A 19,323-nucleotide genomic window follows, 5' to 3' on the forward strand; every position below is an offset into this window, starting at 1 on the left:
GCAAAAACTTGCCTCTGAAATTTTAGAAGAGCACAATTTGAATAAGTGTAATTACAAACAGAAAACAAATATTGACCAGTTACCTGGCATAAATATATCGGCTTTTTGAGCGATACATTAGCGTTATTTGATTTATTGTGTAATTATTGGGAAATGGGACTGATCCAAATTGAGTAAGAACCATATTAGGTACAGATACCTTACATTAATTAAGTAAATTAATATTAATCAAATAAAATAACATTATTAAGTTTTACTTCTCAACGCATGTCGTCATTCCGTTTTGTTCCTGTTGCAAATTGTCAGGAAACACAGCCTATTATCGTCTCGGCTTTTCGGGCCACCTGAAACTATAACGCTTCTAAAGAAGATGAGGCCGGGGCGATGACTTTGAAAGCATTATCTTTGTGTTGCGGGAGAGCCCGCGCATAATCTTATTTCGATACTACTTGTTGCAGGAGGCTCTCGAAGTTCTGCGTACGACGCCCAGCACGGTCGAGCTGGTGTGTGTCGGCTTCCTGGAGATTAATGTCACACCACCCGGTGCACCGCCACCACCCCCAGCAAGGCGAGAGCCGCCACCACCGTTACGTTTACTCAACCCTCTACCGCCTTTGCAGATCGAACCCTGCGGTGTAAGTAACGCTCCATCTAAACAACACTTTGAATATATAAACAATTGTCGCACCGTTGTTTCTGTGTAATAAATAAACAAATAGATAATAAAAAGAGTATTAGATCACGTTTAATAAAATCTATATTAAAGCATTTAATTCCTCAAATAATTATATAGATAAAGATAAAGTACCACTGTTTTATATACAAAGAAAGAATTTAATTATTCGTAAATTATTTGTATAGATAATTATATTATTGAGATTATTATATTAAGAGTTTAATTCAACGTATATTTTATCACATTGTGATCTATGATTGTTACACATTTATTGATAATGTAATAATAAATATAAATTTTAATAAAGAGATATTAATTTTGTATATTATACATAGGGAGTAATATCCGTTTTGATGAAAGTAATTGCAGTGTTTAATTCCTCACGGTAATATACAGATAAATAATTATTCACAAGCGATACTTGGCTCCACATAGCAATCCCCGGAGAAACATATACAATCAACTTGAATAAATGATTCATTAATGGCTCCAATAGTAATGAAAAATACCAATGTGAATTATAAAGCATCTAAAATAGAGGTTTAGTTTCTGAAACTTAATTCATTATCGTAGTGCGGTCTTCCTTCAAACTATAATTATGATTAAGTAAAACGATAAGCCTGAAATATCTCATATACGCATTGAATATTAATTCTAATGTTTGATTCTCCCAGAGAGAAACTTTAACATCAATTCTTGAAGTAATACTCATAAACAATAGCGCAAATACGTTCGTTGCGTATTGATTTTATTCTTGTTTTCAAAGAATCCATTTTTAGCAGATTTTATGTAAAAAAAACTCATAAACTACAGATTTTTACTCCTTTATTATCCAATTATCCAAGCAGATTGTGTCTTTATCATATTAATATAGTACAATATTTAGTTTTCGAGAAATAAGAAGGTTCCGATTTAGAAGACCTATGGGGTATTGGTAACTTTCCTGAATTTTCTTTTATTAATTACAGAGTTTAAGATAATGTTAGATAATAGCAAATGCGACTTCTGCTTGCAGGAGTTTGACATCGAGATGACAAAGGTCGGTGGCAGCCTTGGTTTTACCCTCAGAAAGGCGGACAGCAGTGCCTTGGGTCACTATGTACGTGCACTAGTTCGAGAACCAGCGCTCAGCGACGGCAGAATCCGACCGGGTGACAAAATCGTCGCGGTGGATGGTGCACCGCTATCGCCGATGAGCCACGAGGAAGCGGTCCAGCTGCTACGACAATGCGGGCCGACGGTAAAACTGCGGCTGTACCGAGATCTGGCGCAGACTCCTGTCTCAGCGCTCTCGCCTACCGAACCCGACCATCCTCTCCGTCCGCCACGAACGAGCTTGAGGTACATTTTGATTCGACGATTGAGGATCACTCATTTCGTTAATATTATGGTATTATTACACACCCGAGGATCGAATTCCTTGCACACTCGTGCACACTATTCACGTTCCCGCTCGTACATTTTCGCACGAAAATAAAGGAAACACTCTGTAAGTGTAACTTTTAAGAAAAAGGCTCTTTAATCAGACTTTAACAAATATAATAATAATTTGTAAAACATAGAATATGGTTTGTCTTCAAAGCTGACTAGTTTGTTGTCTAGAAAACATCTTTCGGAAACTTCTTCTGGTCGATAATTCAATCCTCGCTCAAACTCAACTCGCGGGCATAATACTATTAATAATTAATTATAAGTAAATGATAATTTTGTATGACTTCACATTCTTCTCAGTATCTTTTTCTTCCCTCTTCATTAACTATTGGAAACAATGTTTATATTATGTTGCGTGAAATTAATTGCGGCTGAAAGTTACGTAATATACCAAATGAAAGTTACAGGAGGAATATTTTTAAATGATCGTTCTTTACAGAATGTGTATTGTAACTGACGGTACCTACTTATAATTGAAAAGACGGCGATTGTAATAAAAAAATAAAATGTAAATTGTAAATTCTTTTTGTGCGAGATTTTGTTTTTGAAGAATTTAATTTTATAAATTAGGAAATTACTAGTAATCGCATTTGAAGAATGGCCCTGGAATTCTGAGATTTAACAATTAAACTTTTTGACAATTTGAATTTTTAAAATCGTTATTAGAGATGAACATATTGGGAAAAATGACCGAAGAAAAATTGAATAAGTGGAATATAATATAACAATTTCAGACATATTAAGAAAAGAAATTTCAGTATAGAGATCTAAATTTTGCTTTTTTTTCGTTGTTGATTCTACTTATCGGTTGATCTATAAAAGAATATTTGATAGCAAATCTGATTTCGATTTTATCTATGGTATTTCTTTACGCTTTTGTATGACGTGCAACCCGTTTCTTTAATAAAGTAAACTACAATAACTGAATCGCATATGGAGTCAATTTATTCTTTCCTGTTAATAAAAAATATTCGTTGATCGCGGACGATCGCGTTTTATTATTGTAAGTCATTTGCTGATATAATAATTTTCGATTAAAATCCGGTCTCATGATCTTCCATATATTATAGCACATTGTGTGCCATATTATTTTCCCATTTAGACAAGAAGCTGTGGATATGTTGTGTGACTTGGCAGTCCGGAAGCTGTCGCCCGGTACATCGAGCGGATCCAGTAGTTGCAAGCAACAGTCACCTGGTGCATCATGCAATTCGCCCCGAAGGCTACGTCGACTTGGCACGCGTACTCCCACTGCCGAAACCGATCAAGGTAAATGTTTAGCAGCTTACACAGACAGAGTTATAAGACAAATGGGCTGTTAAAGCTAATAAAACATGTATAATTGTTCAAGTTAAAAAAACAATTATGAGCAATCGACAAAATGATGAGAACTTTGATAACTTATCCATTCTATAATTCTAAATTTTTCCAAAAGTGATTAATTAATCTGTAAGGTATACTTCTCGAAACTCTGTACGCGGAAGGATTAGCAACATCAGTTATTACTTCCGAAAGTTTCCGGTGATGTAATAAAGCGACGACAGAACATTCAGCGCCGAGCTGTCTCTCGGAATTATCTCGAGTCGCGAGGGATTTGGACAATCCTCGACGATAGAACCTCGCGGCGGGTCTCTTCGTGACAAAATCACTGTCTCGCTTCACGACAAACGTTCTCCGTGCCGCAGAAACTCCCGAGAGCAAACTGCAAACGACGTCGTCGACGGCCAGCCAAGCGGAGACCACGTCAGACTCGGACCAGTGCTCCGTCAGGACGCAAATCACCATTCCCAGGCGAACACACCTGCGACCGACATAATCGATCCACCGGCACTCTACGTTATCCACGACGACGACGTCTACGACGACGACGACGACGACGACGACGGCAACGTCAAGTCGAAGTCAATGTCGAACAGTGCCGTAGCCAGGCCTCGTTTCCTCGATTTGTCGGCACCGCAGGGTAAACCGCATTTCCAGTTTTGCAGCGTTGACTCCGACGGCGAATATCCTCCGGATAGCGACGTGATCCTCGCCGAGGCGGAACGCGGTCGACTGGCTGAACCGAGCTACGACGACGACAGGAGTGTTACGGTGCTTTCGAGCGACGAGCACGACAATAATCTGCCGTCCGAGCCAGCCTCAATGCCGCCGGTGCTCTCGTCCACCAGCAGCACCAGTACCGCCTTCAGCTACAAAATCCAGCTTATCAGAGCGCCAATCCGGCCTGCGGCAGCGCCGGCAGCGATCCGGCTGGAACCAAGAGCAAGGCCACTCACTCACTCGAGCGACCAGGACATCCCGGGTAATTATTTTATGTTTTGTTGTTGCCCGTCTGCGGATAGATTAATGAGATCGAACCTTGATTGATTAATGGTGCTTCTTACTTTCGATATCTGAATCAGCCTCTTAGCACTTGAGCATTTTTGTTTTGATGCTTCGTGCAATTCTTAATTAACCTCGTGATATATAAATGATATGATAATATTGGATCGACTTAGAAAAAAATAACATTTCAATTCAATTCAAAATTTTATTCACCGACATGCGATTTAGTTCTAATATTTAGAGTAAACAAATCATAGATTTAATAATATGATTATCTGAGCCGGTGCTTTGTGTGTGTCTCTCTCTCTCTCTCTCTCTCCTCTCTCTCTCTCCTCTCTCTATATATATATATATATATATATATATATATATATATATATTTCCACTCTATAAATTTATAAATACAATTTAATATTTATGAAGAGTTTATCTCTAAACTGACTTAAATTCAAAACACATAATAAAAGCATATATTATATCTTAAATTAACTGTAAAAATATGTCACATTTCACACAAAGTATTATTAAAAATTATAAAATTTTATACATTGTTCTATTATCTATATTTGAGTATCTGTGTAAAATTCGAACAAATTCTGTTTTGGTTCAAATCATTTAATTTTCTATTCTTAGGTAAAATCGCGTTTTTTCATATTTAATTGCAAATTTGACGAGAAAGTAACATTATGAATTAAATTAAATTAACTTTTTGCATATATTAGTAACATTTGAATAAATATTTATACAAAAATTTATTCCGTTTACTTATTTAAACTTAAAAGTGATTTACCTAAAACTGCAACAAAATAAAATTATTTTCTCTACATCAATCATTAGCCAGATTTTTTGTTGTTTTTTCTTTAAAGCTGGCTTCAGGATCAAAATTCAAGTATTCACGATCAAATTTTTTTGTTCAATCAATTAGATAATTCAAAAATCAATTTTTATATATTTTAAATTTTAATTTTTAATCATTTTTTAATTTTTTGATTATCTTATTGATATATTCATTATTATATATACTATTATCATTATCAACATATAAACTTCATTTCTAATGACTGATATTGTAATCAAATATTAAGCTATATAACAGCTCATGAGTTCTATAGCTTCATTTCTATATTGATTCAAAAAGATTACATAAATGGGTTCTGTAATTGTTAAAATCAACTCTAATACACGCAGTCTACTTTACGTGCTATCACTGTAATCAAATCAGCGCGTCAGAGGGAGAGACCGATAAGATAACGGTCACATCGTTACGAAAGTAACGAAACATTCGCGGATATGTCAATGCTTTACGTTACTTCTAACTCGATGAACTCGATTTTTTGTCGCGTTGCGCAGGGAAGATTTTGGGAACGGACGACCCGGGTGGTAGCAAAGGGCTATTGAAGTGGAAGGGCGTAATGTTCGCTCCAAACGACGAGGTAGATCAGGACATAGAGCACGATCAGGAAGAGGACGGGAGAGACACCACGGATTCGGTCGCTCGCAACGAGAACTTTGAACAAGGCAGTGAGGTGAGTCTACCGACATCACTTCCATATTCAAACATTATTTCAGGATTGGAAAAAATCCACATTTTTGTAAAGTCCATGTCAATGTGAAAAATCAACATTTTTTGAAAAAAATTGGCAAAAATTGATTTTTTCGATCAAATAAATAAAAACAATGAGATAGCGCGGTCAATTGAGGCTTTTCCAATTTAAGTTTTATCTAAGATAAAATCAGTAATAGATTTGAAATCGACGTAGCAAATAATTAATTTTTTATTATAAGATGTTGAATAATAAATACAAAATAATTTATGTAAATAAAATTTTTCATTCTTTTATTATGTTTTTCTGATTAAACTAACATTAATATAATTAAATTAATATAAATTTTAGTCACATTCATATTTCTAAAGTTTTGTTGAAAAAAGTATTTAATAAATTAAAACATTTTAACATTAAAAAATTTTATTATTATTATTCGTTATTATTGATTTCATTTTTTCTTTGAATCATAATGATTAAAAACAAAAATATCTTTTTGGATATAATTATATATTTTTACATTAGTCGTTATTATTCCATTGAGTAAAATCCGATAATAAAAACCGAAATTTACCATGATTTTTTCCACTTCTTTGAATTTTCCAGTCCTGCATTATTTGATCCGGATTGATAGATCTCAAGAGAGATTGATAGATCCCAATTTCGCGAATTTTATTAAAATGTAAAAAAAAGATTTAATATCCGATAAACGTTTTGTTAGTTGCTTTAATTAATTTTAATATTGGAATACGTGATTATCGAAAAGCACAAGCATATCAACGTCATAATGTTGCGCAATCCGCTCTCGTTGTTGCAGGTGTTCATGGTGGAGCTGACGCGTGGGTGGAATAGTCGACTGGGCTTTAGTTTACAGCCGGAAGGAAATCGTACGGTGATATCGGTTGTGCATCCCGATAGTGTCGCGGCAAAGGATGGCAGGCTCAAGCAGGGCGATGTGTTATTGATGGTGAGTCTCGCACACCAAACCTATGTTTCGCTTTTTTTAATCTTTCCTCTATAAGTATCTTACGTATTTCATAAAATTGTTGAGATTTAAATATTTTAATGATAAAATAATATTAATTATCTGCTTGTACAACTTCGACCACAAACTTGAGAGATTTATATTTTTAATACATAATATTTATGAAACATGTAATGTTAATTAAAGGGATTAATATAGAAAGAACTTTATTTGAGGTTGTTTTTTTATTATAAAATTAAATGTAATCTCTTTTCTGCCTAGGTTAATGAAGAAAGTGTGGAACACATGTCAACAGCCGATATAATAGATCTATTACGCAAGATACGCGGCTCTATAGGTATCACGGTGATGAGAAAATCTAAACAGGATAATATAACGTGACACTAGTCCAGTGCGTGATCGAAACAAAGAAGCCGAAGGTGAGATGATCCGAACGATATTATTCTTTATCAGCAACAGCAGGTTTCGTTTAGACATGAATCCAGCGTGAAGAAAGTTTAACCAAGAAAAGACACTGGTTTTTCTCAACAAAACGTTCATTAAGTTTTGAATAATGAGAGATCATAGAAATAAGTAGGGAAAAAGAATAATTATTAAGGAATAAAATAAAGATTATAAACGAAGAAAGTACAATAAGAAGTATCATGAATAGGTGGATCCTCGACGTCGGAAGAAAGAGTAAATCCCCGGCCACTGTCAATGACGAAGATCATCCGAACGAAGAAGCGTCTTCGGAAGATAATCTCGCTTTATGTGAAAGACAGTGCGGGCGCTTCCGACCGCAAAAGGGGTCATCCGCGACCCGATCGATTACAAAAGACTGCCGTCGAGAAATATTCGCATAGATGCCATCCAGATAATATCCCTGACGAATGTCCAAAGATAAAGAGTCACTTTGTTCTTGCGGGATTCTTCGGAAGAAACGTCAGAGATGTGAAATTAAGGTGTTCCACGACATCGCACACTTCGCTGTTCCGATTTCGCGCATGAATCAGCCAATCCTATAACGTAATCCGCGAATATTAATCAATATTATTTACGATTGTAGGTTCCACTAGAACACGCGATAACGCGATTATGATTTATCCCAAAAGAACGCCCGACATGCTGACCGTGACAGATTGCGCATTAATTATAGGATAATTGAATTGCTCTCCTGTAAATTTGAATCTCTTCGATCTCCAACTATCGGCGCTCGTTAGTGGTATTCTTGATAGTTTGCGATGTAATGTTCGAGTGACATCCTCTTATGATTAATACGTCCTTTAAACGAATTTGAAAATCAAAAAGCATTAATCAAAGTTAGATATAAATTGCGAAATGAGATGTGGTCGTGTTGTTCAGTCGGAAACGGAAATTATCAATTATCCATCGGGAAAACGGACTTTAATTTTTTTTTTTACGAAATTGTGCGCACGATACATGTTGTATATAGCTGTAAAAAGATATTCTTTTAAATATCCTCACGAACGTGTATGGATAGAAAAACTCGTCTAGAAACTTGTAGTATATATCTTACATATCCTTGTAAGTTATGTGCATATTCCATCAATATTTATTCCAAACAAGAAAGGAATACAGAATTCTATGGGAGATAGAAATTTAAATAGCGGAAGTATCTGTAACTGAATTTTCGCTAAGGATATAACATTAATTTTTTCTTGATATATTTAAAATAGTTCAACTTAAAAAATAAAATTAGATTTTATATTTTTCCGAAAACATGACAATTCTTTCTTTCAAATTCTTCGAAAATAAAACTGCGCTATTGTACAAAACATTAAACGTGTAAATACTGTATTTGTATTTTAGATTTAGAAAATATAATTCGAAGAGCTTGTCTATGACCGTGAACCCGTGTGAACAAAAAAAATGTGGATTAATTAATTTTACTCGTCTCGCACCGCGCGCTAAAAATAAGTTTTCACATGAAATAATCCATTGTGTGAGGCAGCCAGCTTACATTTCGGCTTTAACTACTTCGTCCAATTGTGATTAGATGAGAATTTACAATAATTAATATTCGTAATTAAAGCGTGTGATAAAAGAAGCTCGAGTTTCCTCAAGCGGAAGAGATAATCTATTTTCAGGAATTTCCCTTTAAACTGATGAAATTTTTAAATAATGTAATAAATTTAACTTGTTAACTGAGAGGGATTAAATAAATAGTAGGTGACAATTGGCCTTTTTTGCGGCGAAGGCAGTCTTTTCCGCCGTATTAATATCTAACTTCTTTAGAGGCTATTATATCCGGTCTCTTAGCGAATCAAAAGACAATCTATCGTAAGCGCCAAGAACGAACGAATCGTGAATGAGTCGCTGACGAAAATCTGACGATAAATTAATTGTGACTACTGCTTGTAAGATATAATGTCTCGTATGTATATATATATATATATATAAAATACTTCAATTTTCCCTGAGAGAGTCAGTAGACAATTACGCATGGGATAAAAACTAAAAATCGCTTGTGTAAAATACTTGAGGGATGTATCAACGTTCGAGTAACTACCCTCGCGTGATGCCATACCACAGCGGAACAGACTACTATTAATTGCGTGAATCTGTTTAAGGAAACAGCTATTTTATGCCCGAAAACGTGTGTGTTTCCTAATCGTATGTGTGTGTATCTCCTCAATCGTATAACGTCAAAAGATCACAAAAGAAATAATTGATTATTCTTAAACGGCTAATGGAATATTAGATACAACAATTAGAGACAGTAGCTTGTTTAAAGTACACGAACCATTTACACTATTACATGAACGACGCTTCTCGAACCGTAGAAAGTTTCGTTTCTGCGATATAATGCACGCAACAAGGAAAGAGGTGTCGACACGATATAATGCTTAACGGTCTATAACAGTGCAATAACGTTAAGTAAGAATTATAGATGAGAACATATGTATGAATGTGATAGTCGTTCTGTTTAGAACGTTAGCGCTGTAAATTTACGAACTTAGACAATTCATCATGCAAATTGCACGGTATGTATATATAAAGTTAACTGTACAATTGTATAAATCGATACCAAAGTTGTATTAATATCAAAGTTGTGTAATATCAAAGACAAATATTTTACTGTGTAACCAATTGTTAGAGATGGGGCAGCTATATTTTGACATTATGTTAAGCTTATTAAATTATTGTTAGTATCTATGAATGTACATTCAAAATATGCAAGTTTTTATCGAAATTTGCGCCAATTGTTTCTCCTTTTCCCGTTTGATATAGTATGATATGTATATATTCAATAAAATTTTAATTGTTTCTTTGATAAAGATTTTTGTATCTTCCCTATCAAGCATGTAATAATGACGTAGCAAAATATTGTATATGAATAGGAAATATTGTAATTATATCGAATTCTAACATATTTTTTATTCCATTTTATTACATTGTTGTAATCAATTCAGCCATAATTAGAAAATGCAAATATTAATATAATAAAAAGAGTTTATATATATATTACACTTTTATTTTCTTTTTTCAATATTTTTTATTCTTATTATGCCTTAAAAATAAATATTACAATTCTGTTTTATATCAAAGGCACCATGAGTACAAAACTATATACAACAATTGAATATGCAAAAGATTGCTTAGTCTAATATTTTCTTATTTTTACATTTTATGATGCTCAATAAGATATATAAAATTTCATTTAATTCAATGATTCAGTTATTTTAATTCTGAGTGAAAATTAATTTCATCTTTTTAATTTTTAGTGTCATTACTCATTTATTTCTTAATCTAACAGATTCCTCTCAAAATTGCGTATATTATTCGTACGAATTACCTGCGACTCCTCCTTCTCACTTTGTGATTTTCCTCATCCCACGCAATTTTGCTGAACGTTTCATTGTTAAATCCCTTAGCCTCGCTAAGACCAAGACGGGCTGATTTTCTAGCATTTATTGTTCTATCTGCAACTTTTTCCTCGTCGCTTAACATGAATGCTATTTCACACATCCCGTTTGCGAAAAACTGAAGTTGTTAGATCTTTATCCAACGCTTTTCACGTTTTCTTTTTCGAATTTTGTGCTACACCGGCAGCAAACTCTTCCATCGTTTTATTTAACTGATTTGATCTATCTATAAAAATTTTAAACCAAAAATTAAAATAGCAATTTTTCTATATAATACAAGGGAATTTTCAAAAATTTTAGGTTTTTAAATATCAAGACTAGTTACCATAAATATCCTGCATGTCAATATGGTCATTGTCTTCTACAAAATGCTCAATATCTTCTACAATTAAATTTATATCTTCAATTGTTTAATTCTTTCTGCCTATCTCTAGATTCAAAATATGCAACACATTTGTCAGAGTTGTACTTCGTGTTACTTCTATTCCTCTCAGATGACTTAATTTGTTCTTCATTCTCTGTTCCCATTTTAATAGTTTCAGATTTTTTGGTGTCAAGATCTATTTCAGTCTCCACAACATCACACTGTCTTGGTTGATTATTAAAAGTTATTTCTTCATGTATTAAAACATTTTCAGAAGACAGTTTTTCAATCTTTATATTTTCCTAGTTTTGTACCAGAATTAAATAAATCTGAATTAGTTTTATATAATTGATTTGAAGTATCATGATCAGAAGTACATTGAGTGATGGAATCATTAGATGAAGCATTTAATTCAACAGTTAGAAAATTCATCGGATCTTCACTAGAATACATTTGCAAGGGACAAGACGCGTTCGAATCTGAATCTTCAACATAATTGGCAGATTTCAGTGGTACAAAATCAGTTCTCTGTTCATCTTTAATAGTTGAATCGTTTCTGCAACTCGATCATTATATAAAATATCAGAATTTTCTTTGTTTAATATGTTGCGTCTAACAGATATTTTTTGTAGCTTATTGTCATGTTTTATTCTTGTAATTAATTGGTTAAAACTGTCCTTATTTGTAGACACTAAAATAAAACAAGAAAAATTAAGTATTTATATTTTGATTGATATTCCAATAACTCGCAATTTAAGAATACTTACAATACTTTTTTCTCTGCTGCTCTATAATATTGTGTTCTGTATTTCTATTGACATTCAATTTCTGTAAAAAATTTAATATATCTAAAAAAATTCTAGAACGCGTCAAGTGGCGAGAAACTGATATGTATAATATGATGTATTTACATTTGATGGCTTCTGCACTTTCTTCTCCAAATTCTCTTCCTCTTCACACTGCTTATTAATTCTGAAACAGGTCTTGGATACGTTCTATCACACTCTGCATTGTAAAGAACTGTGTATTTCTGCAGCCTACTTTCCAATGTTTTTCTATCTCCTTGAGACGACAAGCCCAATTCTTTCAGTCTTTTTCGTATGACATTATCTTTCATTAAACTTAACACTAACTTTGGCAGTGGCTTACGTTTCGGTTCACTTCTGGAAATAAACAAATATTTAAAAAAGATATTTCAACATTAAAATAGTTATATAGATTGTAGTAATTATATAGAATAGATTGTAACAATTAGATTGTAGTATTTTTTTCCCAAATTTGAGAGAATAATACAAGAAAATCCTTACTTCTTAGGTTGATCCTTTGTATTGTCTCTTTTCAAGCAATCATCCAAATGCCTATTTATATGAATTTCGGACACTTCCACTTTGCACACTGGACATGTAACCACCTGACAATTTTCTTCTCTTTGAAAACCCTTTCTATTCTTTGGTGTAAACATTGATGGTAGTTTAAGATCTGCACTGGTACTAGGAGTGGATATGTCCTGCTGATAATCCTTTCGTTTACGAGGTGTGATATTAGCTGTGAGTATCGGACTATCAAATTCCTGGGGCAATGTCTCAATTGCATCGAGAACATCTGGCTCTTCCTTGCACTCAAAATTGTTTGCGGAGCAAACTGTTTCCAATTGCAAAATTCCAGATCTTGCAGTCGACAACTTTTCACGACAAAACTTCTTACCGTGTTTTCTTAAAATTCAATACTGAATGATAATCTCATCCAAAAGCTTGTTTTTCCTCAAATCTTTCTCAAAGGTTTCCTCAGAACAGATCGGGACATTGGGTCTTATATGTAGAATACTTTCTAATGCACAAGGAACAATCTAAAAATATAAGATAATATAAATAAGTATAAATAAAATTATAATAGCAGTGATTTTTTCAACAGAATTACTTACAACTGTGGGAGCAGGAAGTTATTACACTAGTGTCCATGTACTCATAGCATATCCCACATTGTAATAACTCGTCGATACGCTGCAATAATAAAAAGATATTGCATGATTTACCTCATCACTTTTTTCATTCATTTCATTCAAATTCATTCCCTTTTCGTTAAGATAAATCGTTTTCTGGTACCTTGAGCTCCACGTATTCCGTCGACCACATTGTAAATCGTGAGTTTCGAGATCAGGACAAAGAATTCAATGTCATCGAATTCTGCATCATTACTTCTACAATCCAAGCCGCGATTAGTAAAACGAGGTTTTAATAGAAAAGAGATGAAAGAAATGAAATGATATCGTCAGTAAGTCATCGCGGTGAAGTGTGTACACAATAATGCCAACAATACCGAAAGGTCTGTTCTTTGTTGGGGGTAAACTTTTCATCTTCTCTCTTTTTCTTGTTGATGTTTAATCATATGTTTATTTCATTTTGAGTGCAGCTACGAAGAGAAGAATGGAATCCGTTCAATGAATTCTTTCTTTGCAACTGCATTATACAGCTCTTTCTCTCTCTCTCTCTCTCTCTCCTCCTCTCTCTCTCTCTCTCTCTCTCTTTAAAAATGAAATAAGGAGAATTGTAACGTACATTTCAAGATCACATAAATTATTTATATATTGTTTACATATGTTTACACAAATCTTAATCTGTTTAATTTGAAAAAGATAAACTATAAACCGAGTGCAGAAAAGTGCAAGTAAAAAGAGAGAGAAAAGAAAAGAGAGAGAGGAAATAAACAAAGTTTGAAATCTAAATTTTAGATGGCACTAGTAAACAAATTGGCTCTGACTCCGGCGGGCTTTACGTAAGTCAACGTAAGTCTCTTGACAGACGGCGAATTCAATTGGAGGTGTTTTCGGATCGAGTTCACCTTTGTCGAAGTGATTTCCGATTGAATAATGGGCATCGTGCGGTTAGTACATTCACTGAGGAGTAGGGAAAACACACTGTCACGGTATTTGCATGCTGCACTCTCTCACAAATTGAAATCGAATCACGACGAGAGGTTATGATCCCGCAGATTCGCCATCAAGGCCACCCTCGTAGGCGGTGTCGTCTACTACAGCATTCAGCAGGGTCTGTGGTCCAAGTCCGAGGACAGCGTACAGCTGTACGGCAGACTCTACAACAATGTCGCGCCTTACGTCAAGGACAACATCCCTAAGGAGATCATCAACGAGGTGAGTCTTATTCCAGCTTTCACATATAATATTTAGCTTCAGCATCCTTAAAGCTAAACATAATCGTTTGATTTCATTCAAATGATTTCCACTCATTAATTCTGGAACGCTATCGTCATCGAGTGATATTTATTTATAATATAATTTAATGATATTTAGAAATATTCATAACCTAGACCAGTAATGTGCATCTGCTGTAATTTTTGCGATTCACTAGCTTACAGCCAAAAATATGAAGATAATTTCTTGAATGATAATTTCTTTGACATAAAATTTTATCTGTTTATTATATTACACTATTCTTTATATTTTATTCTGTATGTATGCTAGCGAAATAAACATTATGCAACCCTCACAATTCTGCCAATTTTTCTGAAAATGTATTATCGTTCTCAGTTTAAAAAGGGTTGAACATTATTGGTTTAGATTTTTATAAATTATCAATTTTATATCAGTACTAAGATCAGAATTAAGATCAGTACTATAAAGTCTTACAGAATAAAAATTTATTAATTTTGCTCATATTAATATTTATTATTTTTTTATTTGATACAATATTAGCTTTTACATTATTCCCTGTTTTAATATTTTTACTGGATTTATTTAAAAATTAATTTAAAAAATCAGATTCTTAAATTGTCACCCCAACAGCTACCACCATTGCCAAGTACCAATGACATCTCCAACTCCATCAAGTCGTCATGGAATAAGGGAATCATAGCGAGTATGAAATTCTTATCTGAAACTCCAACCTATGTGACCAATGGCGTGCAGAGCATTTCGGAAACTATGCAGAATTATATCGAACAACAAAGTGTATCAGAAAAAAATCAATAGCGTTTTCTGATTCTATATTGTGGATTTTAGGTGATTTAGAAACATATTATCATTGAGTATCATTGAACTATTACTAGCTTCACTCCTATTATGTTAATTTAAATATCTATACACTATATTAATAGCTCTTTATTGAGAGTTTTTCTTATTAACTTATTATATGTTCAATAAATATATTTGTTACAGAATAGTCGAATCAGTTTTTGCATTAATAATTTATTTATTAATAAATATAAATTCGGCTACGCTACATTAATATTAATTTATTTTGTTAAAAACTACAAAAAAGCTATTAGTTAAAGAAATTAAATAAATTTAATGGTCCTTTTTTAGTCCAGATACTTTATATAATTTCAACACAAAAAAAGAATTAAGACACAGCCTATAGTTATGTACATATATGAATGTTTATTCCTTCTCAATGTTATACAAATTATCGTCAACTGTGAATCTCGTTCAACATTTGCACATTAATTTACGTTAACATATGTTAACATTAATGTATTAACGTTAACTCACGTTAACGAGATGTCTCGATTCCCTGTGAAATTCAAAGTGACACTGATGCATCTGATTTCTATGCTATGGTCAAATACAAAAAAAGTAAAATAAAAAGTCTGTAATGCGAAAGAATTCATTATGAGTCACAATACGTACTGGTCCCCAAAAACAATGACAGTACCGTTACTATCAATACTCATAATGAAGTAATTGTAGCAAACGTGTCTAGTATAAAAGGAACTATAAGATGAGAAGATAAAATGTGCGATAACGATTCATGCTCTCAAAAACTTGTACATGAAATCTCAAATGCCGATACAAGGAGTCTCGTGACGTCAAAAATAAATTTCTTCTCTTTCCTTTTAACAACAGTATAGTATATATCTCGTGATATATCTCTTTTATAAGAAATCAAGCTTCCTCGATCCTTTAAACCGATTTATGCGGGTCCTGCCCGTTCTTTAATGGTCTCCTAAATGGAGATCAATTCGCCGATCTCTTAACATTCGCAATTGCAAATTTATTCCGATTGCTTTCTCTTTCTTTGAAATTTCCTTGTAAGAAAAAAGATCTGATTATTCGTCGGTTAAAGAATCGATCGCCGCGGCGCGAAGTCCAAATTCGTCGATTTTAATCCTTTTAAAAACATTTTATGTACGCTTATATATAATATATACCTATCTCCCATATATATTTGCATAATTATAATTTTCTTTTTCGTAAATTCAACGGATGACACTGTGGATCAAAGTCCATCAGCAAAGTACATAACTCGCAAAATACGGCTCACTTCCTGGGCTGTTGAATGATAATGGGACGCGAACAATGCGCCGGCCGTGCGTCGTGCGTCGGTGTAGGTTTCTCGTGGAAGTGTTGCACAGCTTCTGGTGGAAAATCAGCATTTCCTTTGGCCGGAGCGCCGCTGATCATTATCGTCTTCGGCGGACTGCAAATGTCAGAATTCCTTTTCTTATTTTCCACGCATGACTGAAGACAAGATACATTATCATAAATACTTTGCGTCAATTTTTACCCTCGAATACATGATATGTTCAAAAATGCACTTGAAAACATTAATAATGATTAAAAATAATTCTAGAATAGTGTTCTTAGTCTGGAAAAATTTTCGAAACAATTTTGTATTTTCCTTTTTTTAAGACAATGGGCTTTTACTATTCTCTCTATGTTAATTTGTAAGATTTTTTTATATTTTAGAACCTTCATCAATAAAGTCATCAATAAAGTTATTGTCGCAATCATATTTTTCCGTATTAAAAAAAAAACTAATTTTTTCATTAAATTAAGAAACGCTATTCTAAAGTTACTTATATAAAAAGATTAGAGACAGTTTTGTCTTCTCGATTTTTTGTCATATGCAATATCGATATGAAGCATTGATAATTATTACGACTGTTTAATATCGGATAAATAAAGGTATACATACTTTGTTAAGTAAACATTTCTACAAATGACACGATATATCGTTATCGGCTGCAAACAGAGCGATTAAATTAGAAAGTTATCTCGAGAACATATGTTACATGTTTTTCAATGCAGAACATAAGAAAATTATTTTATTTATTATTGCAAGCTCAGGAGAATTTTTTAAGAATCTGTGTGGTCATTAAATTGTACTTAAATCGATCTGACGCTTTATACAAGCATAATTTCACTCTTCCGTGTAAATGTTTTTTTCAGATATAACTCACGTTTATTTTTGATTGCACAACATTGTGTTATGTAAATGCGGAGCGCCGATAATTGTACTTATCATCAGAATTAGCGCAGGAATGGATTAATCGAATAAGTCGCGCCAATTTTTATGTCTTGTAATTCTTTTACTTCGTATCTAAGAATATAAAAAAGAAAGATGTTGTGCCATATGGTTGATATAGCACTGATCGGACTATATGTGGGCAGAGTCAATTTTGTAATTGCGGAGGAAAATAATTATGCAAATGAATAGGAATATAAGTAATAATAGAATCTATATAGCTACAAAAATTTATAGGGATAATAAAAGATCGTAATTACAAAAGAAATATGTGTCATTTATCAATCATTTTATGCTTTGTTTCGTTTATTTTCGTGTATTAAAACACATCTAATTAGTACTTAAAATTTTTAACATTTATTAATACTTATATAAAATAGTATGTTAATTTATACTTATTCCAGTTTTATTCCAATAAAATTCTAGTCTTATTAAAATTTTGACAGCAAAATAACATTTATATTTTTTTTTAATAGCATAAGTTTATTCTAACATCTTGCAATCTATAAAGTAGACGTAAAATAAGAAAGAATTCTTAATTATGGTGGGTTTTTAATCTAGAGCCAGTAACGTAAGAAAATGAGTATTTTAAAATTAAGTGACATTTGGTAAAATTTAATAACAATTATAAAATAGACAACATCTATATAAAGTATCAGAATGTTTTCTCAAAATATCGAAATTAATTATACACATCTTAATCTTAAATATCATATTATGATTTATTTATGGGGGTCCCCTGTCCGTCCCTCCTAAAAACCGGCCCTGTGCAGCGAGCTGCCATCCTTGCTTTCGATGCCACGCGAGAAGCCGCTAATTATCAAATCCGCGTCGTAGAGAACGACGCGTTTTAGCGCATTTTGCGCGACAAATACGCGAATACGGAGATTGGCAGCGATCTACGTCACCTGCTCGACGGCTTGCTCTCCTCGACGTCTTTGCTAGGTTTTGTTTCGCGTTCCTCCTTCGGCGTCTTATGCTGCGTTATTCTCATGCCGCCCGCCTTAACTGAAAAGAAAAAAAAAGGCGAGATAAAAGAGAAAGATAGAGAGACGTACGGACTGTACGGAGCCGGCATTAGGAGAGCGCGACGAAATTCCGGACAAAGAAAGGCCGACCTTGGAAATCGGATCGCGCGAGATCGACAGATGGATACGTCACTGCAAACCGCGGCTTAACAACCATCCGTTGTCTTCCCGCGCAGTTTCCGCGACGAGGAACGTGGAAAAGGGTTAATTTATTAAGACTAACCTGCCGGGGGATGACCGCCCTTCAGCTTGCACTCGTCCGCACCGCTCGACATCTCGTCGTCGTTCTCACGTCGACCCACAAGCCTCGCTAACACGAATTCCCGTTGACAATATGCTGCCGCCGCTAAACACTGCCACCGCAACACGACACGACACTGGCTCTGGCTCTTTCTCTTTCTCTCCGTCTCTCCCTCGCTGCCGATAGCGGAATTCAACGACGCGCCTTCGTGTGCGTCGCACTCCTCGCGCCGCTGCCGAATGTGAAAACATGGGCGGGGAGGAGAGAAGGCTTACACCACACACATGCTGCATTTATATTCCTCTCTCTCCGCGGTACCTTGTCTCGAATATATACACGACAAGCATATGCGCAGCCATAAATCTGATCTACATGTTAACAAAATATAACGTGGAAATTAAATTTGTACCCTCATTTAAATTTTCTTATGTATTATTTTTGTCAGATTTATTTTTTTTACGGCATGCATCTAATTACTATTAAAATAAATATTTAAGAAATGGAATAGTCGTATTTACATCTTTTGACAAAAGAATGTTTTGATAATAATGAGATATTTTGATATGAAAAGTATAAAAACTGTGAACATCTGATTTACTG

The 19,323-nt window shown here is 33.9% G+C and overlaps 4 protein-coding genes and 1 pseudogene across 5 annotated transcripts; 3 read left to right on the top strand and 2 right to left on the bottom strand.

Annotated features, from left to right (window-relative positions):
• Window positions 1-458: 458 nt before the first annotated feature.
• LOC118648240 (tyrosine-protein phosphatase non-receptor type 13-like) lies at window positions 459-3,923 on the top strand (the record flags this gene model as incomplete). Its single annotated transcript, XM_036294554.1, has 4 exons — window positions 459-635; window positions 1,692-2,017; window positions 3,210-3,376; window positions 3,793-3,923. Coding segments are annotated over 4 exons (801 nt in total), but the record flags the coding sequence as incomplete, so codon positions are not given.
• Window positions 3,924-4,012: 89 nt separating this feature from the next.
• Window positions 4,013-7,567, top strand: LOC118648245 (tight junction protein ZO-1-like). Its single transcript, XM_036294558.1, has 4 exons — window positions 4,013-4,409; window positions 5,783-5,958; window positions 6,794-6,943; window positions 7,223-7,567. The coding sequence occupies exons 1-4, from the start codon at window positions 4,013-4,015 to the stop codon at window positions 7,340-7,342; spliced, it is 843 nt and encodes a 280-aa protein (XP_036150451.1). The 3' UTR covers window positions 7,343-7,567.
• Window positions 7,568-10,698: 3,131 nt separating this feature from the next.
• On the bottom strand, window positions 10,699-13,522 carry LOC118648243 (annotated as a pseudogene).
• Window positions 13,523-13,915: 393 nt separating this feature from the next.
• On the top strand, window positions 13,916-15,367 carry LOC105834224 (MICOS complex subunit MIC13). Of its 2 annotated transcripts, none has more exons than XM_012676541.3 (3): window positions 13,916-14,074; window positions 14,183-14,342; window positions 14,994-15,367. In XM_012676541.3, exons 1-3 carry the CDS (start codon window positions 14,061-14,063, stop codon window positions 15,177-15,179), a joined length of 360 nt encoding a protein of 119 aa, XP_012531995.1. In that variant the 5' UTR covers window positions 13,916-14,060; the 3' UTR covers window positions 15,180-15,367. The 2 variants fall into 2 exon arrangements, with proteins under 2 accessions (XP_012531995.1, XP_012531994.1); XM_012676540.3 differs by having other exon boundaries at window positions 13,922-14,116.
• Window positions 15,368-16,388: 1,021 nt separating this feature from the next.
• Window positions 16,389-18,944, bottom strand: LOC118648241 (death-associated protein 1-like). Its single transcript, XM_036294555.1, has 3 exons — window positions 18,706-18,944; window positions 18,363-18,462; window positions 16,389-16,626 (listed from the first exon to the last, which is right to left on the bottom strand). Exons 1-3 carry the CDS (start codon window positions 18,755-18,757, stop codon window positions 16,467-16,469), a joined length of 312 nt encoding a protein of 103 aa, XP_036150448.1. The 5' UTR covers window positions 18,758-18,944; the 3' UTR covers window positions 16,389-16,466.
• Window positions 18,945-19,323: the final 379 nt, after the last annotated feature.

Source organism: Monomorium pharaonis, unplaced genomic scaffold (genome assembly GCF_013373865.1).
Source record: "Monomorium pharaonis isolate MP-MQ-018 unplaced genomic scaffold, ASM1337386v2 scaffold_314, whole genome shotgun sequence".
In the NCBI taxonomy this organism is placed as follows: domain Eukaryota; kingdom Metazoa; phylum Arthropoda; class Insecta; order Hymenoptera; family Formicidae; genus Monomorium; species Monomorium pharaonis.

Bases quoted from the DNA above. Each gene is read 5' to 3' on its own strand.
- LOC118648245 (XM_036294558.1), top strand. From the start codon at position 4,013: ATGTCGAACAGTGCCGTAGCCAGGCCTCGTTTCCTCGATTTGTCGGCA. The intron at 5,959-6,793 runs GTGAGTCTACCG...TCGTTGTTGCAG, and splicing joins ACTTTGAACAAGGCAGTGAG to GTGTTCATGGTGGAGCTGAC. The intron at 6,944-7,222 runs GTGAGTCTCGCA...TTTTCTGCCTAG, and splicing joins AGGGCGATGTGTTATTGATG to GTTAATGAAGAAAGTGTGGA.
- LOC105834224 (XM_012676540.3), top strand. From the start codon at position 14,061: ATGGGCATCGTGCGGTTAGTACATTCACTGAGGAGTAGGGAAAACACA. The intron at 14,117-14,182 runs GTATTTGCATGC...ATGATCCCGCAG, and splicing joins AGGGAAAACACACTGTCACG to ATTCGCCATCAAGGCCACCC. The intron at 14,343-14,993 runs GTGAGTCTTATT...TCACCCCAACAG, and splicing joins CTAAGGAGATCATCAACGAG to CTACCACCATTGCCAAGTAC.
- LOC118648241 (XM_036294555.1), bottom strand. From the start codon at position 18,757: ATGTCGAGCGGTGCGGACGAGTGCAAGCTGAAGGGCGGTCATCCCCCG. The intron at 18,463-18,705 runs GTTAGTCTTAAT...TTTTCTTTTCAG, and splicing joins GGGCGGTCATCCCCCGGCAG to TTAAGGCGGGCGGCATGAGA. The intron at 16,627-18,362 runs GTGACGTAGATC...TGACATTTGCAG, and splicing joins GAGAGCAAGCCGTCGAGCAG to TCCGCCGAAGACGATAATGA.